At 39.2% G+C, this 19034-nt stretch overlaps 2 protein-coding genes across 2 annotated transcripts; one reads left to right on the top strand and one right to left on the bottom strand.

The window, feature by feature from the left end:
* Window positions 1–1017: 1017 nt before the first annotated feature.
* LOC132265611 (cAMP-dependent protein kinase catalytic subunit 3) lies at window positions 1018–17415 on the top strand. The gene is made up of 6 exons (XM_059766343.1): window positions 1018–1813; window positions 11612–11780; window positions 11885–11994; window positions 13497–13742; window positions 15916–16175; window positions 16875–17415. The coding sequence occupies exons 1-6, from the start codon at window positions 1459–1461 to the stop codon at window positions 16998–17000; spliced, it is 1266 nt and encodes a 421-aa protein (XP_059622326.1). The 5' UTR covers window positions 1018–1458; the 3' UTR covers window positions 17001–17415.
* Window positions 17416–17486: 71 nt separating this feature from the next.
* LOC132265612 (mediator of RNA polymerase II transcription subunit 20) lies at window positions 17487–19015 on the bottom strand. Its single transcript, XM_059766344.1, has 3 exons — window positions 18873–19015; window positions 18691–18804; window positions 17487–18622 (listed from the first exon to the last, which is right to left on the bottom strand). Exons 1-3 carry the CDS (start codon window positions 18951–18953, stop codon window positions 18170–18172), a joined length of 648 nt encoding a protein of 215 aa, XP_059622327.1. The 5' UTR covers window positions 18954–19015; the 3' UTR covers window positions 17487–18169.
* Window positions 19016–19034: the final 19 nt, after the last annotated feature.

Raw genomic sequence — 19034 nt, 5'->3', positions numbered from 1 at the left:
GTTATAGTCGAGAAAATATTCAAAAGAAACGATTTAAAGTCGATTCTTAAAGAAAAATAGGATGGAAACTTGAGAGTTTCGTTATAATTTGGGAATTTGATGGGAAAACAGATTAAAAATTTCATATTCTAGAAGTGTCAGGTGAATTTGGAAGTGTTTGAAAGTGTTGTACAGATTTAAGGCATATTATCTCCCCCTTGATTTTTTCCTTCTGATCAATCAAATGCAAATTCATTGCAGTAAAATCAATGCTTTTCCACTGAAATTGCAATGATAATAAAAAAAAATTTTCGCTCAACCTTGAATATAGAATTCGACGTGGAGTTCTAGGAAGAATGCAGAAGATTGTCGGCACTTTCTTCTCCTGAGATTGAAGGAAGAGTGATGGGAAATGCGAGAGGAAGAGCGCAAGAATTTATGATGTGTGAATTGTGCGTGGGAAATTCTGGACATTTACTCAGTCTGTGCGATTTTGGCTGCGAATCTCATCTTCTCGTCAAATCTTTCCAACTTTTCCCTCTCTTGGGCCGTGGCCAAAGATCTTTTCCTAATGGAAACACTTGTGCATCTCCGCTAATGTCCTCATCAAGCCATTGACGCAAATCCCCATCTGTCTAGCTCGCTGGCGAGTGAGTGGGAGAGCGAGAGAGAGAGAGAGAGAGGAGAGAGAAGTCTTGGCCGCTCGCGATGTCACCAAGAACACTCGCCAGGCTCGCCAGGTGATTATCCGTACAAAGTGCAGCCAAGCATGGGTGAAAATATGCAATTTGGCTCTCTCTCTCGATTGACTGTTGCAAGCCACAGTTGAAACACGTGTTTGAGAATTGTTCACCTCTTGCGAAAGCACGACAGAAGAAGTTCATATTTGCACACATTTTCCCCCTGTGAATGGCCCTCGAGAGAAGAGAGGTACGTCAGCGCTTTTCTTCGCCAATTGCGTCGGTCCGCACGAGAGACGGTGAGAGTGAGTGAGAGAGAGTGTCTGTTTGGGAAAATAGATATTAATACAGTTCGCGAAGCACCAGAAGAAATCCGCACACACCCTCGCGCTTTTCCTCATCATCAGCTCGCGCGCCCGATTAGATTAGAGCGCTCGAGAAGGCGAATGATGTGTTCGGTCTGGCGAGCAACGCATTTTAATTTCAGATTCAACTCGACTGGTTGACTGTGCGGACGCGTCTTGAGAGCAGAGCAAAGAAGTCGTCTCTTGGGAGGCAAAAGCTCAGATATATATTAAGATAAAAGTGCCGAAGAGTGAATTGCAGAGAGAGAGAGAGAGAGAGTGCGTAGCATATTTGCATTGTGTTCTTTTTTTTGAGTAAATCACGAGTGAGATATTTGTGTTGGAAAATCAGGAACCGCCCACGGAGGGAGAAGAAGAAGTTGAGATATTTCCAGGAAAGAGGCAAGCAAAAGTGCGAGGTTTATAAATAAAATAAAGAAAAAACACTGGCGGCAATGCGAGGAAGATCTCGGAGTCAGAGCCTAAGCGAGACGAGCAGCTGCAGCTCCGCGGCAGCCAGTGATCTCGGCCACAAGTTGTCCTCGGCGGCTGTCATCAGTGACGATGTGGAGTCGGATGAGGAGGAGTCCAGCAGTGAGTCGGCCAAGGTGAATGGCAAGATGAGCCAGAGGAACGACACTGCGTCCAGCACAACGCAGGAGGAGGACTCGGATCCCGTGGAGTCGGACTTCAGCGAGGCGGACGCCGAGGAGATCGAGGATGAGGAGACGAGTGCCGAGGAGGAGGTGGAGGAGGAGCCCGAGGAGGTTGAGTACACGCTGGATGACTTCCAGATGATTAAGACTATCGGTGAGTGTGAAGAAGCCCAATTAAATGGGGGGGGAGGGGGAATGGAAAATATGCGCAACAATTACTTGTTATCTGCAAATTTGCACATCCTAGACACACTTCAGAAGGGATTCCTTGGGAGAAAAGGACTTTTGGTCAGTTGATTAGCACAGAATCAAGTCGGAAAGCACGAATGATTTCTCTTTGCTTCTATTTCTGGATCAAATTTCACATTTTGTGGGTAAATAATAAATTTCATCCTGACCAAAATGAGCATTTTTTTCATCTAATCAGAATGTTTTTTCTGGATTTTCCTCAATTTCATAGATTTAAATCTGTACAGAGAAATGCAGAAAAAGCTAAGAATGGTGGAAAAATTTTCTTGTTGCTCTAGTAAAATGCGTCACTCATAAAATTCACCACAGTTTTCCCAAGTTTTCCATAGAAGCAAAATAAATTGCTTTTATCTGAGAATCTAATTGAAAAAAGTGCCTTTGTTTAGTTTGTTTTTTCTGCAAAATGCTGCAATTGACATCCGCTTTTAGAAGATAAATGCCATTTCTTGACCATAATTAAGCCACACAAACACATACTCGCAATCATGAGTTTTCTCAAAAGAACTTTTTTAATATGCAAAGGCAAAGAGAAAAAAAAATGAGAGGAAAATAAGCAAACAAGAAGTCTCTAGAGACGCTGCGTTGAACTTTCTCTAAAAATAAGACGCTGTGTGCGTTGCTTTTCTGGATTTGAATGGAATTGCCCGAAAAGCCACGGAGGATTTGACTCATCGTGTTGCTTTTTGGACGATCCACCGACAGTTTTATGCTGGCAGACTCCCACCCAAATATTTATTCCAAAATCCACAATTGTTTATCAATTTCAACGTGGAGCGAAAGAGTGGCGAAAGCGGCGAAGAGAGAGCATTTTATGGTATTCTCAAACAGACGAGGATAGGTCAGTGAATGATGATTCTCACTATTACATATATATATAAAATCAAATTTCCGTGTGTTTCCGCGCAAAAAAAAGTACAACATTGCGGAGCTTTTCTTCCCCCGAAAGTGTCTTTTGGCAGAAGTTAGGCTTAAATTTAGGTCTCAGAGATGATTTAAGTGAACATGCCAAGATGATCAATTGATGAGGGAGGAAAATAGAAACTCTTCGCATTTAGTTTCTCAAGCAGCACAAAATGCTAAAATCTCCACGTTGAGATTTATGAAGCTAATGTTTTGGCTTTCTTTCGCTAAGATTTTAGCTATTCGGTGAGCGCACTAGCGATCGTAGTGGTGATCAGTCAAAATAATGATGCTCACTTAAGTGCGCCATTTCAATCATATACTTCGAGATAACAACACTCAAATGCATTAAAAATAACCTCAAAATTGAGAGATTTACATGTTATTTTAGGCCACAAAAACATTTGTTTTTAATGTTGCACGGGAAATCGGATTAAGCGAAGTCCAGAAGTTGAACTTTCGGTTTTCTTGCTAAGTTTTGATCAGAAAAAAGCACAAAATTCAGCGAAAAACAGCAGAAAATTCAGAAAATAAAAAATTTTGCTGGAAATTGCTGCATTTGTAACGCTATTGAGTTTCCTCTATCGGCCGCGGTCTGCTAAAATTTTAGCACACTTTTTAGCTAACTTAGCTGCTTTTTTTAAGCTTTTTTGCCTCACTGTGTGTTGTTTAGTTTACTGAGAAAGACTAAAAGGCACTTTTGAATGAAAATGTGTGACAAGGATATTTATTATCAGCCAAATTCAATCTGGAATGTTCAATTCTGATTGTGTCAACATTGTTGTGAGAAAACACGAGACTCTCTTATATAAATACACATTATAAATCATGCAATCAAGGACGCAAAATCCTCAAATTGAAGCCACGCTGCAGACCATTTACAAGCCATTTTCCCCAAGTTATTGGGCAATGCTTCACGTTGTCATTCGCGACTGTTTAAATACACAAAGTCAGTTAGCGCAGATCAATAAATTGCCATTTTAACCGACTTTTCCACCACTGACTAAACAAATTCAATATTTTATCACTTCTCCCAACAATCAATTGTTATAATAATCCACTCTTTCTCTCACTACAACAATCCGGAATGCCAGGAAAATTGTGAATGTTTATATTTAGCGATAGACGAGTTTTTGATTATAAATTAGCCAGACTTTGGCAAATTATCAAGCGACTATTAATTGGCATTTCCCCATTTTCTCTTGCGCTTAGATGTCAAAGGAAGTGTTGCAAAATTTTACTTAATGTTGCAAATTACACTCGGACACGCATTAATAAGTTCATTAATTCATCAGACGGAGCCAAAAAGGCTTTTATGGAGAATAAAAAATAAAGAATATTGAGCACCAAAAGCAATTTGTGCAGCCATTATTCGTCTTTTAATTTGCAATATTGGTCATGTGGCAGAATATATAAAAGGAAATTATATTTCATTGCCATTCCTCGTTTGCAGCACAGCATTTATTGTTACTAATTCGATCAGCGTATTCTTAGTCATGTTGCATAATTGCGTATTATCGAATTATTGTCACATCAATATCTCTTCTTGCAGCTTTATTAGTCGTCTATAAATAACACACTGTGTCTCTTAGCATACAATTAAAGCGATATTGTGTGCATGACAGTGTTTCTGGGAGGATAAAGACGCCAAAACATGCGCCAGACAATTTATTATAATACTGATAATAAGTCTTTCTCAGAGACTGTCGATTGTGCTGGAATTTACATCACTTTCCATTGCACAATAGGCAAATTTGAAGAGGGATTTTCTTGTGTGCCTTAAGAGCGATTACAGACTTGCGGATCATCCTACGATCATCATTACGAGAAGCAGTCGCGATGTTTGTGCCACGGGAATTGAGCTAATTCTAAGCTCATCCACGGAGGATTGATCCCACAGTTCCTGTCGATTCGAGGGTTACCCGCAAGTCCGTAATCGCTCTAAATATTGAAGGATAAGAGAGAGTGAGAGAGAGGAAAAGCCTGTGTTTACTCAATCGAGTCCAAAAACAGTTTTGCACGTCAACAAGTCTAACAAGTAAATAAATTCGTCACACTTTTTACGATTGATACCAAACTCCGCTGACAATCCCAAAGACCTGTTGAGCCTGAGCTCTTGCTATCACAGTGGCGATCGCGGTTTATCTCGCGGGGTTTATTTTTGGTGCGAGAGCCGCGCGCTCGCACGCACAAGAAAATATCTGTCTTGAGGATGGATTATTCCATTCAATGTGGAATCAAAAGAGTTCATATTGTGAATATTTCTTCCAACATTCACACTTGGCGGCTGCCGAGGATGAAAATCACCTGGTGTAGTCTGTAAAATATCCAATAATAAACCAACCATACATCACAAAATTTCTCTTTGTATCGAAAAGAGGCTCTCGAGGCGGCACTCAAAGTCTCAAAAAGTTGAGATAGAAAATTTTTGCTATAAATACGCCTTAAGGCGAACTGGTGGACATGCAATTGGATCTCCATATTGAAGGAAAAATCACTTTTTGGGGCGATGGTGGATTTATTTGCGAGCTCGAAGGAGCAAAGATCTGCGTCAAAATACCTTCTTTATTTTCCCAAATTCGATTTTGTCGAATGTCGACTTGAATTTTTCACTAATTTATCTTGTTTCCGCCGCTCGTGACTGCAAAACTGATGACGTGCGCGCGAGTTGAAATGGAAAATATAGATTTGTTTTTCAAAATAGCATCACAAAATAAAATTAGGTGTCTCATGTTATTTTCCCTCCCCCAAAGAAATGATTCTTAAGGCCTCTCGCGGGAAAATCGTTTGGCTTTCTTTTTGATCTCGGGCATGAGCTTTTCCGAGAAACACCGACAAATGCCTTGGAAGAGTGTCTATAAAATGGTTGTGGAAATGAATGAAAAAAAAATTATACAATAGGATTACATTTCAGGCGGAAAAGAACAAGAAGAGTGTGGCTTTTGGTTGAGATTAATATGAGAAAGCCACAAAACATACGCACAAAACCATGTGAGATGTTGTAAAAATAAACAAAATTGCTCGTTTGAAATTGAATGCGCCTTCAATGTTCGTGACAATGGATTGGATTTTGGCACGTGATGATTGACTTTGAGCGAAATCTCTCAATTCTGTGGAAAAATCACACATTTTCCATCTCTAAGTGTCTTATTTCTTCTGAATCCTAATGGAAAATCTCATTTAGTTATCAAATTCTATCGTCAAGTCATCAATACAATTGCATTCTACTTTTATTCTAAAATTTTGTGACTAAATAACATTGAGAAACACTAATTAATGTACTCAAATTGGAATAATTCATATTCCTTGGCAGAAATATGATTCTGAGCGTTTATGAGAAAATATTAAACTGTATTAATTACACTAAGATTGTTCATAACTTCTAAAATATTGTTCAGAGCTGTTTGATTTATTTTCTACTCTGACTTTCTCATTATTTCTACGATGCTTTTCTGATGACACTCCATAAAAATTGAGTTAGTAATTTTTTTTCTTCAAATTACCACAAAATCTGACGCTCTTTCTATTACCTTAATTAATTTTTCTGCTCGTGGCTTCGCAAAAGCCCCCGAAATTGCTCATTACTCCTCACTTCATTGAGGAAACAACCATAAAGCCAAATGGGCACTCCAATGGAAATTGATTTGTAAATAATATGCGACTTTTGACCTTTCATCATCATCAACTCATGTTGCTAAGGATGACATTATCGAGAGAGAGAGAGAGTGAAAAAACCCACAACGGCTAAAAATAAGTCATGAGGATAAAACCCACTGTTGCCTTAATTTAAAAGCCCGTTGTTTATCGTGCCTAAAGTGTGACTTTTCATACTTGATCGCGATGCTGGAAGCAGGAAAAAAGGGGGTCAATAAGTGAAGAAAAAAACATGATTTTCCCATGTTGACTCTTTCTCAGCACATGCCAGGAATTATCGTCATATTTTCGCCTCCTCAAGAGCGAATCCATCGGAAAAATTGAATCAATTGATATTGTGTGTAATTCAATCGGTAACAGACAAGCCTCCACGCGAGCCGCGAAGCCGCAATGTTTGCTCTGAATGAAGTTGATTACGCATGATGGGCGATATAAATAAATCCATCACGTTGTTTTAGTTTCTCGCGATGGACACACACGGCAAAAAATGCATTTGGAGTGATAGTAGCGTGCGTCACGCCGCCCAATTTCATCAGCAGATGTACAGCCGGCTCACGCTGACCGCGGGCTCGTTTTTGCTTAGCGGGCAGTCCTCACAGCACATTGCCTCCGACCCACGGACTCCTCCTTATCGCGCACACACTGACGACGATGATACGCAAAAAGGGTGCGATTCTTCGCGCATTCATTGGCCTGGCATTTCATTAATCGCAAATCTTGACCCATTTCTACATATTTACTCGAATAATCTCTCTCGTGCTCTCGTGTTTATTTACTTGCAAATCTTCATGACAATTCGTCGAGTTGAATCACACGACCGACAAAATACTCCACGAGGAGAGTCAATTAAGCACTTTCTGATCTTCAAGCGCTAAAAAATAATCAACATTAATTTTATTATCTTCAAACATTCATACTTGAGATGACAAGAGTCGATGATCTTCCTAAAGCTTGTTCTGAAGTGCAGAAAATATGAGATATTTTCTGCAAGATAAATTAAGGACGTTACATAAAGTGGTTGTGCCAAGGGGAAGATAATATGGCGAAACAATGTACATCACTTCTGTAAGGGAATTACAGACACTTCTAGAACTCCGACAGTGCTTAAAACCTGTGTTTTTCTCTACTTTCTTCTCCTTTTTCGGAACTTTATAAAATTTTTTCAACCTTCATGCTTATTGTTCCTGTAAATTGCACATTATACCAGCTTAGTTGCAAGAATGAATGATATTGAAGGTTATTTCGTGGCAAAGTTTGTCTTAAATCACTAACATAACCTATAAATATGCAAAGAATAATACTTTTTCTCAAACAACAAATACTTCTACTGAACTGTACACCACTTCTGACCATAATATATCTCCTTTGGATTGTACTGACTCTCCTAAGATTGAGTATCTCATTTGAGGGGATTCCTATGTCGATCAAAGGCCTCTTCAAAAGGGGTAAAAAACACATTTAAAATAACATCTTATCTCAACTTTACTCGCCTGAAGAAGCCGCCATCGCAAAATTGTATGGGATTTAGATCGGCCAACAAAGCCGTGTGTGGTGCTGATAATGCACGGATTTCCCTTATCGCTGGACAGAGCGATTGTTTTTCACCACGAAGAGACAACGACTTGGTTTGGAGTTGAGCCACACTTTTCGGACAGACAATGCCAATAAACATGTTGTCGAGAATATTGTTTCTGAGTAACAAACAGTGCAAATATGCGCTTAAATTTCACTGCAAATACACATCGGTTGTTAAATATTTGCCAATATATTTTTAAACAATATTTACACAGCAAATTCAGGCATTTAACACTTTTTTTTGTTGATGGGGAAAACCTGCAGAGAGCATAAGGAGAGCATGTTTCCAAGTGGGTGTTTCTTGGGGGAGTTGGAATGCAAAGCATTTGAACTTGCTTCTGCCATTAATTTGATGGGGGCATATTTTGTGATGAGGTGGGAAATGCTTATTGACAAGTTGGGCTTCGACGCCGACAAAGGAACACACGCGTAACGGGCGTCATTCATCGGGGGAAAAAATCGTCTCTGTAGGAGGTGATAATGGCCTTTGGCGATTTATTGTCGAATAACAAAAACCTCACACAGCTTTCACGAGTCATTATCCCAAAGTTTTAGTGCCTCAAAGAAACCATCTGCCAATCAAGACGCGCTCTGTCTTGGGAAAATTTCTTTTCCCTTGTTGAACTTCACCCACCAAAAGTGACCGCTTTTTCTTCAGCTCCTCTGAGACACGTTAATAGTCCAAACATTCATTCTTGAATTACTCTCGCTAGATTGATCTAATTGGATTTAGTGCATTTGCGGTTCTGAACTTCTGATTGACCCCATTTTCTTCAGCACAACGATCAGGCCTATCTAAATAACCCAGATCTCAATTCAGAAGAAAATCATTGTAATTAATTTACTACTGTATCAGTTAGTTTTATATTTTTCTGGCTTCTTAACACTCAAATCAATACATTCTCTTTCTCTCTCTCTACACACTGTTTACATCATTAAGAAGTTTAATAGAATGATGCAAACAAATAGATTTCTTGCACCTCAATTTCAGTTCAATGTTGTTACAATTGAAATTGAGAGGATTTTCTCAGAATTTAGGCAAATATTCTTTACTCCAAAATTTCTTAAAAACAATCAATCAATCGAGGAAAACCCCTGTTTTTCAGCCAGATAGAGAAGAAATATCACTCTGGCATGTAAGGGGGTAAATGCAACCCCAAAAGTGCTGAAACTATTGCTGAATTATATAGAAAAAAATAATCTGGAGATATTTAGTAAAATGTGATCAAAAAACCGATGAATTTTTTACCGAATGGCGCACAAAAGATCGCTTTTGACCAACAAAGAGTGACCTAAAGTTTCCACAATGTTTTACAAAGTAGTAGATAATTTCAATATCTATCATTTGATCCCAATTTGGGAGAAATCTGTGGAAAATTGGGTGAGATATAGGTTCCACAAAAGAGAGGTTGGAAGGAATCTAAAAACCACATTTCATGATTAGACAAAAATGTGATTTTTTTCCTAGTGTTTATTTAATACGGAAATTCCCTGTCTTATTAATTACTTGCATGAGATTTCCTCCTTCTTTTAGCCTTGAGCATTTCCCTATGAGTAATAATTTGCAAGACCACAAATAGAAGAAAAATCTCAATTGTCATGGAATATCACAGAGAGAAATATGCGCCACTCATGTCAATTAATCTCTATTCTCGCAATTTCTGCAACTTGTTTAGGAAAGAATATATATATGAAATATGCAAATTTCTGCGTAATAAGAATCGCTCACGACTAATGGAAAACTTGCCTCTGCATCACAAACTTCTCATGACGTATTTGTTGTGCTGCTGTTGATTTACTTGAGATTTCCTTCAACTTGAGCGCTCTCGATTTTTTTTTCTTCTTCTTTTCGCTTTCTGGGAAAGTCTTCAACATCAGAGAGAGAGATAATGAAAGCAGACGCCACCACGTATGACCCGTTTTGATAGTGCAAGGATGATGCGTTGTGGCGTTTTGAGCACGCAAAATGGTGAAATGGAGAAATAGAATGAACTTGGAATTTGGCAAGGCGGAAGTTACATGAATTAATTATCGGCCTGAGTGATAATTTTACTCATAAAAGACCATTTTAATCCCGGTCAGAGGAGATAATAATGTCTTGGCAAATCATGCAAAAATGGTGGAAAAGTTTCTCTTTCTTATCATGTGAGACTTTTATTTCTTTCACACCACCAAAAAAAAAAAGGTCCATCTGACAATGTTTTAGTTATTTTCCAGCAGGGATTAAGGAAAAAAAGAAACAAAATTTCCACTCTCGTGATGTTTTTCAACTTAATCCTTTGAGCTCAAGTCCACCACGAGTCGGCGCTGAATCACGCATCTTATTTAGTATCTCTGTTGCGAAAATATGTCTATTGGGAGAATTGATGCCTCCATTAGAATGATTTTGACATCCTCCACCTACATCGATTGACCGTGGAATAAATACATGCCACATTTGATGACGACTCAAGTTATGTGTAGTCTATAAATATATAGAGTCTTGAGATTTTTGCGAAATTACCCTCTATTTGACTTTTCTTCGAAAGTCCTTACATGGCACTAAAGCCAATCGCTATCTTCTTTCAAATTCTTATCAGTCGATAAGCTGACTTTCAAATAGTGGCTTTTGCTACACAATTTCTGGGAGAGTTAATTATAAAGCAATGATATCAACTCTAATCAACTTGACTGTCACATGAATTTCATTATGTTTCCGCTGTTGAATGTTCTCGAAAAGGGCGGAGCTTTCGTGTGGGCGGAGCTTTTGCTCACATACACTTCACTTGCAAGCAATTTGTCTTCAACACAAATTCACCACTTTGACAGTGACAAAATACATTTTTCACAATCTTCACCAACTAATAATAGTTTTATTCTTGGAATATTGTGTGTGATTTTCCACCCAAGTTGACTAAACTCTCTGTTTCTGTAACTCAAGATGTCCGACTGACAGATAATCTCTGTGAGTGTCAAAGTTTCGCGCTCCTTCGAATAAATTCAACCACACACTGCAGAGTGAAATGTGTGTCTTCTTTTGACACAAAAACTCCACATAATAATCGTGTATATTAGATGAAAAGAAAAAAAAAGATGATTTTATTGAGAAAAAATATGTATTTTTAGCCAAGGAGTGTGTGAGTGTGTATTTCTCTTGCTTTCTGCTAATGTCCAACTGAGTTGTGGAGAGAAGCGTATTATAATAGTCAATTAAGATGGAGATGGTTAAAAATAGTAGGAAAAAATACGCTTCGGAGAGATGAAAAAAAATATGATATAAGAGACGACGCCAAACTGTCTTTAATAGTAACTTCTTCTTTGATATTCCCTGATTATAGAGAGTGAGGGAGAAATATCGTGAAATTCTGTGCAAAAAGATGTTTTGCAGCATGAAAAATGGGAAGAATTATGATTCACATCCACTCAATTAACATACTTTCCGCCATTAAAGCGTCATCAGAGCCATTCGCTCCTATTTGTCACCCACTTGCGCCCGCCACGGAGTGTAATAGGTCAAGGAGGGTGTCCCAAGACATTGGTCTCATTGCTGGTCTCATATTAATTCAATTATTATTTGCGACTTGCTCTCTTCCAGGCACGGGCACATTCGGGCGCGTCTGTCTGTGTCGAGACAAGACAGACAATTCCTACTGTGCCATGAAGATTCTGGCCATGTGTGATGTCATCCGGCTGAAGCAAGTGGAACACGTTAAGAACGAGAAGAACATTCTGGCAGAGATCCATCATCCATTTGTTGTAAATCTGTAAGCACTAACGATATTTTCACAGACTCGCCGGAGGATTAAACGGACGAGAGATATTAATTTTCCTCTCCTCCTCCTTTTTATGCTCTCTCTCATCTGGGCAGAAAGTGGTACACCAAAGACAACACCAGTCTCTATATGCTGTTCGAGTATGTTTGCGGAGGAGAATTGTTCACATACCTGAGGAATGCTGGCAAATTCAACAATTCGACAGGTGAATATTATTTTTTTTTCTCCTTTTTCTTTCCTCTGTCAACACGCGCAATTCCATAAATGTTTTCTGTCTCAAAGAAAATCATTTATTCATTGAAATGTGCGTTCTCTAAATTAATTTCCTCAATCAAAGTGAGTTTTGTGAATGTTTTGAAGAAGGGAAGAAGATGAAAAAAAATGGGACGCAGAATTTCTCAATCAATATTCACGGCGCGTGATGAGAAAGTGCGCCTCAAAAGGAGAAGGAATAAGAAGACAGCAATTTGTCTGCCTGAATATCTTTCAATTTCCGCTTCTTCTACTTCAATGTCACATGGAAATTTCAGTGAAAAATTTCCCATGCCGTGGCGAAAAGTGGTGGAGAAAAAGGGATGGCAAATTGGGGTAAATAGGTTTGTTATGAAGGAAAGTGAGTGAAGAAAGTAAAAGATTTCTCCAAGGACTCTCTTTCATGGCAGAAAAAAAGCCACCACACGATATAAAATGTGAAAGTTTTCATTCATAATAAATATTATAAATTATATTTTGTGAAAAGTAGATCAGAAATTTTGCGTTGGAAAGAGCTAAAAATACATACATAGGAAAATATAAAGACATCTCTTAAGCATAGCGCAGAGAGAGAAATATTCCAAAATGCCACCCAAGTCCGCCCACCCGCCCAAAAGTGACTTTCTGAGATGAGGTAAGAGCGCTATATTTGCCCAAAAATCATCTCCTTTCACAATCCCGCGACTCGTCCTTGCGTTCGTGGGAGAAAGGCTGGGAATTTTTCTCAGGCCAAAAATAGAAAGTCGGAAGTCCGGAAATCATATTTTATAGCTTTCGAAATTTCTTTTTTGGTTCATCGCTCACATTCAAGAGGCCGAAGGCACTGTTCGACTCACGAGGGGATGTCTTTCTCAAAGGGGAAGATATATTTTATTCACTTTTCTGTGTTGTTAAGCATATGATAGATTCTGAAAATTAAATAGAAGCTCTGAGACATATCGATATGCCACGAATTTCCACGTAAAGCTAGAGGTCTGAATTTTTCCACCAATCTTCCCTACTTAATAAGTAAGTACCATACCAAGTTTGAAGACATTCGGCCAATTCTTAATCCCTTTATGATACTACAATAGAACCGAAGCAGTAATCAATCGTCCAACTTAAGTAACATTTGAATTCTTATCATTTAAACATGTTTCAGCAAATATCTCCTCCTTGGTTGCTCTCTTGAAGGGAAAAGAGATCAATAAACATGTCTTATTGGAATGTTTGGCAAAGGCAGATTAATTGGCGAAGACTTCATATTCGTATAGATATATTTTCAAGCATGTTTTTGGCAGACAATTTGCAATTGGGAAGAAAAAGTGCCTCAAATCCATAAACTTTCCTCTGCGTCTGGCAGACAAACTCGTCATATCTCCGGCTCACCTTTATCTCTATCTCTCCTTATGACTTTACAAATAGACTATCCGTCACTCATCGCCACCCACGCAATTCCTCTTCTTCTCATTCCAGCCAACTTCTATGCCTGCGAGATCGTGATGGCGCTCGAATATCTTCACTCGCTGTCCATCGTGTATCGCGACTTGAAGCCAGAGAATCTGCTGCTGGATCGCGACGGACACCTCAAGATCACGGACTTTGGCTTCGCGAAGAAGCTGAAGGATCGCACCTGGACACTCTGTGGCACCCCAGAATACCTCGCGCCAGAGATCCTGCAGTCGAAAGGACACAACAAAGCCGTCGATTGGTGGGCTTTGGGTAAGTCGCACTCAAAAAGAACAGTTGTTTTGATGCTCAAACAACAACTGGTGGACTTTATAATGTCTGAGACGTTAAACATTAAGAGAAGCAATTAAGATTGTCGGCAAAGATCTTCTTTGCTTCCACTTGCCAAAGAGGCATCATTAATTTGCCAGTCTGAAGTAATAATTATTCAGACATTTCGTCACATTATGTTCTATTGAGAAATACAGAAACATTCTTTAAGATTGTCGCAAATGTGACTTAAAGAATTTATTGATTTCTATGTCTATTACATGGAAATTCAAATTGATCTTCATTAATTTCTATCATTTCTTTCTATTTGTCAATTTTGCCAAGTTTAGAATATGTTTCTTTTGTAAAATGCGCCAAAGATGATCAAAATGCTGCATTTTAACCACTTAAATACTTTGTGACATTGACATACAGACTTTTTTAGAATTTCCACTAATCCGGAATTTTCACACGAAAAATATTATGGAAGATTAAAGTGTGACACAAAATCCCAAAATACAAAAATAAAATGCTCCAATTTAGCTGTGAAACAGAAGGAAAATGCCACAAATGCTGAATGGAAAGATTTGTGGTGAGAAAACCACAAGTGAGAATGTCAAAATAATATCACAAATATTTGCACCCCAAATCTTTTTCAGCACACACAGCAGAGACAATGACACTGCAGAAAAATCACGTTAATGATGGCATATAAATTTGTGCCCCTTTGTTTGTTTGTGCCAAGTTCGCGAAAATAGCTTCCCTCACACTGTATGTTTTCGCCAATGTTGATGTTGTACACGCAGAAAGAGACTTTCTATAGTGTTTACCGCCGTTTGGCAGTAAATCTTTAATTTACATTTTTGTGGCATACACGAGATTTATGCGATTTCTGCACGGACTGAGTGTTGTTCCTTGAAAATCATTTTTTCCCACTCTCGCAACAATTGCCAAGGGGGAGATAATACAGTCAGAAGTGGTGTACAGTGCAGCAGAAGTACTTCAGAAGTGGAAGTGATCAAAAGCTTCCAAAATCTTCCTTTCCTGAGTGCTTATTTTACTGACAAATTATCTCATTTCGTTGGATTTCCTTCGATTATCACGAAGAAACGATAACAAAATTTTTTTTTGAGGTTATGTAGCGAATCTGAGACAAATTTAGTTAATAATTCGTATTCTATTCGCGGAATTAGACAATTTGATGCCAAGAAACAGTGCAAATTGTATTGAACTCGAACATAACCTCAAAGTAGTCATGTTGACTTGGAAAATGTACATTTAGAAAGCTTTTTGGACAATTTTGACTCTTAATCGGCAGTTTTGAGTTTATTAGCAAGCCAGAAGAGATGATTTTGCGATCTGGAAAGCTTTGAAACGGAGTTTTTGAAGATCTCTTAGTGGATATTTTGAGGTTATGATCGAAAAAGATGTCCAAAAATGCGTTTTTAAGTCGATTCTTACAGAATTATCGGATAGAAACTTAAGAAATTCATAATATCTTGGGAATCTATGTGAAAACAGTCAAAGAACTTCAGTACAGATTTAAGGCAAATATTATCTCCCCCTTGACAAATGCTTCAAATGATGGAAAATGTGTCGTTAAATTTATTGAAAACCAACCACAATTTGCAGAGAATGAACGTGATTTTTGGCTCGTGAGGCGCATTTCGTTATTTATACAATCAGTTTCTCTCGTGTGTTCATAGGAAATGTCCAAATGGTCGAAACAATTCCTCATGCACATGATGAAATAAGTCAATATTTATAGTGAATTGAGAGAATCATTAAACTGCAAGTCAAAATTTCATGATCTTGCAAAATAGTTTCTATTTCTGCTACACATTTTTTTTTTTCACCATAATCTGCAAACGATCAAACAAACACTCTGGAATTGATTTGAATTTATATAGCTTGGGAAATTGCACAATATATTGGTGGCTAAATTTAAACTCAAATAAAATCCTCACACTCAAAGTATACTTTTTTGTGACCCAATTGAAAATACTCTGGCGATTTTCTTGCCTTAACGCCAAAATCCCGTGGATTTTCACAATCAATCCCTCGTCTTAGGCGCGTTTTTCATGGAAAAATGTGTGTTGGAGGATCACGAGCGAAAATAGTTCTCCTTCTCTCTCTCTTTCAATGCTAAATGTGTGCTTCAATTCTTGCGAAACAGGTGTTCTCATTTACGAGATGCTCGTGGGCTATCCGCCGTTCTATGACGACAATCCGCTTGGCATCTACGAGAAGATCCTCAGCGGGAAGGTGGAGTGGCCACGCCAGATGGACGCCGTGGCGAAGGATCTCGTGAAGAAGCTGCTGGTGTTGGATCGCACCAAGAGGATGGGCAACATGAAGAATGGCTCGGACGACGTGAAGAGGCATCGGTGGTTCAAGCATCTCGACTGGACGGACGTGTACAACAGGAAATTGAAGGTGATGCTCTGAATAATCTACCTAAGAGCGATTACAGACTAGGCGATTATCCACGGGAGGTTCAGCGAGTGCGCGACTGCTCGCTCAGCCACAAAACGCGATTAATTCCTCGATGTAACGAAGGTTCAGCCGATTATTTGGGGGTTACCGACGGCAGCACGCTCATGCGAAAATGCGCCGAAACATTGCACGACTCAGGAAAGGCGCAAAATGGCGAATCTCTTGCGAATGATTTCCTGGATTATTAAAATCATTAAATTCTTCTGCGAACTATCAATTTTCGCAATTTTAACGTAAAATTTCACGCTTTTGAAGTATGCAAATCAACTGACAGCTGAACACACCGCACAGTGTCGCTAGTGTCGACAAAGAAGAATAACTGATTGTGTTTAGCGTCAGTTCAGCCACGAATTATGGCTGATCCATATATTGAGTGTGTAAAGGTTCAGATCAACCACGACTTATCGCTGATCTGATCCTTACACACTCAAAGCTCATCCTCGGAGGATTGATCCGAGTTCGCGCCAATTCGAGGATAAGCGGCAAGTCTATAATCGCTCTAAAGAAGACCCTTTTGCGATCCAACTTAGCATTGAGATCTCAACTCTAAATATCCCTCTATTGCTCAATACATCAATCGATTGAGTCTCGCTGGATGTTTATTTACATTGAAATGTGCTTGTTTTACTTCTTTTTCAGCCTCCAATTGTGCCACAAGTGCGATTCGATGGCGACACAAGCAATTTTGACGAGTATCCCGAGGCCGATGCCAAAAAGACGCGTCTTCCATCGAGTGCGGAAAGGAAGCTTTTCGACGACTTTTAGTCTCCACAGATCCACATCACAGTGTGATCCACATTGACTGACACCATCGAGTCCAGAAGGAGGGCTGAATTGCCTGGCCGGATTATTTATAGCGCGTGGATTGAGCAGTTTTTTCTTACGTCTTTTTGATATTCTCTATTTTTGATGATGCTTACATTATGGATCAATTTGTTAACGTCTTTTTTTAGTGAAAAAAATTTCTCTTCTATCGTTTTGAATAGGCGACAAAAAATGCGTGTGTGCTCAAAAAAATATGACGTGAAATGCATAATTAATAGCTGTAAATTATGTATCTGTGATAGGATAAAGGTAGATTGTTAGGACATTTTTAGGATTGTAAGGAGAACATATATGCCGAGAGTCTAGGATAGAATCTTAACTGTACAAATTGAGATTACAAAAACTCACAAATAAACGTTTGTCTTTTACTCAAAGGTTCCTCAAGTGGAAGAAAAGTGATTTCCATTCCTCAAATTTCCATAAATATTCCACAATCCATTCCGATTCATTCTTCGAAATATTCTTTCCCTCCAAAACTAATTCGAAATTGTGTTTTCGAAATCGTCTAGTTAGAAAGATATGTAGAAATTCCAGCGCAAATCTTCTATAGAAGAGAATTTAGCACAAGATCGTGAAGTCGCGGGTTCGATTCTCCTTCAGTTGTGATTTTTTCACACTGTTTTCACTTCTCTTTCATTTTTTGTATATTTTCCTTCCCTTTATCGCTTCATATCAGCATTTTTCCCTCAATTTTTCCTAGAATTATCTCTAATAACTCAATTTGATGCTCGGAATTGCCTTTCTTTCACTAACTTTTTACTCCTAAAATCTTTGTAACGCTTTAATGTTTATTTTGGGGCTTGAAACTATTCTAAATGTTGTTGTAAATGCTATAAAAGCTTGGAAAGTTATTAGGAAGTCATAGAGAGTGTGAAAATGGAAGGAAACTGGCGCGAAAATGCGATTTTAGTAGTTTCCCAAACGAGTTTAGTAGAAAATCTGTTATTCCGATTGGAAAAGGAAATATTTACATTTTTCACGTATTTCTTGGGGGTTTTTTTTTTTATCCATTTCTATCATTCCCGTTCATTCTTCCATTCCTTGATATTCTAGCTGAAGTGTGCTTCATCCATTCTTCTCTTGAGCAACACTCGCTTTTACTCCCAAAATCATTGTCGCATGCCAACGCCGGGCGCCGTTTGCTTGCGATAGTTGGTGAAGTGCTCGAGATACTGCTGGATGGTGTCCAGCGGCTGGTAGATCTCATTCAGTCTGTTGTGGTTCGTGAAGTAGGAGGGAATTGTGTTGGGCACGCACGAGCCGAGGAAGCCCTGCAGGAATTCTCTCGTGAGTTCCCAGCAACTCGCCGGCAGGACGCACGGTCGATATTCCACCTCCACGAGGATCCCCTTGAAGGACTGACTCATGGTGACGCTGCCCAGCTTCACCAGGAAGTCTCCCAGCTCGAATCGAGGCCCCTTGGACTCCGTCTTGGTTTGCTTCTTGGAAGTGTAGTGCGGCGTCATCTTCAGCATGAGCAGATCGAAGAGACCATCAGCCACCAGCGGAATCTGCTTGCTGCCCGTGTCCAGGATGGAGAAGACGGAGGCAGGGTGTTCAGACTGGAGGAGGATTTGTCAGAGTGAAGACAATCAGAAAGCACTTTTGAAGAAATCATCCGAAGACTTACCGAGTGCAGAACGTGAACTGTCTTTGGCGGATGACCCATTTGCTGCAGCGAACTCATGTACGTATCGCAATCCACCAGGAAGTGACCAGCCTGAATTGCCCCCAGAGCGGTGAGCTGGAAAATTGCCCAAAACAGCAAGATGAGTGTGAAAAAACTCTTCCAAAACACAATTCAATGTTTACCTGCTTTGTCAGGGATTCGATTGTTTGAGCTCCAGTCTTGTTCTCCGGCATCATGTATGGTTGCAACACTGTCACACCCATCCTGAATATCCTCACGAACGTCACCAACAGTCCAGGCAAAACGTACACTTGGAAAATCCAGAAATTTCGCAAAATTCCGCA

Source organism: Phlebotomus argentipes, unplaced genomic scaffold, assembly GCF_947086385.1.
Source record: "Phlebotomus argentipes unplaced genomic scaffold, Phlebotomus argentipes genome assembly contig_5, whole genome shotgun sequence".
Lineage (NCBI taxonomy): Eukaryota > Metazoa > Arthropoda > Insecta > Diptera > Psychodidae > Phlebotomus > Phlebotomus argentipes.
The sequence above is the reverse complement of the archived record's forward strand: the minus strand, read 5'-3'. Positions and strand labels throughout refer to the sequence as shown.

Bases quoted from the DNA above. Each gene is read 5' to 3' on its own strand.
- LOC132265611 (XM_059766343.1), top strand. From the start codon at position 1,459: ATGCGAGGAAGATCTCGGAGTCAGAGCCTAAGCGAGACGAGCAGCTGC. The intron at 11,781-11,884 runs GTAAGCACTAAC...TCATCTGGGCAG, and splicing joins CATCCATTTGTTGTAAATCT to AAAGTGGTACACCAAAGACA. The intron at 13,743-15,915 runs GTAAGTCGCACT...CTTGCGAAACAG, and splicing joins CGTCGATTGGTGGGCTTTGG to GTGTTCTCATTTACGAGATG.
- LOC132265612 (XM_059766344.1), bottom strand. From the start codon at position 18,953: ATGGGTGTGACAGTGTTGCAACCATACATGATGCCGGAGAACAAGACT. The intron at 18,805-18,872 runs GTAAACATTGAA...GCAATTTTCCAG, and splicing joins TCGAATCCCTGACAAAGCAG to CTCACCGCTCTGGGGGCAAT. The intron at 18,623-18,690 runs GTAAGTCTTCGG...ATCCTCCTCCAG, and splicing joins CAGTTCACGTTCTGCACTCG to TCTGAACACCCTGCCTCCGT.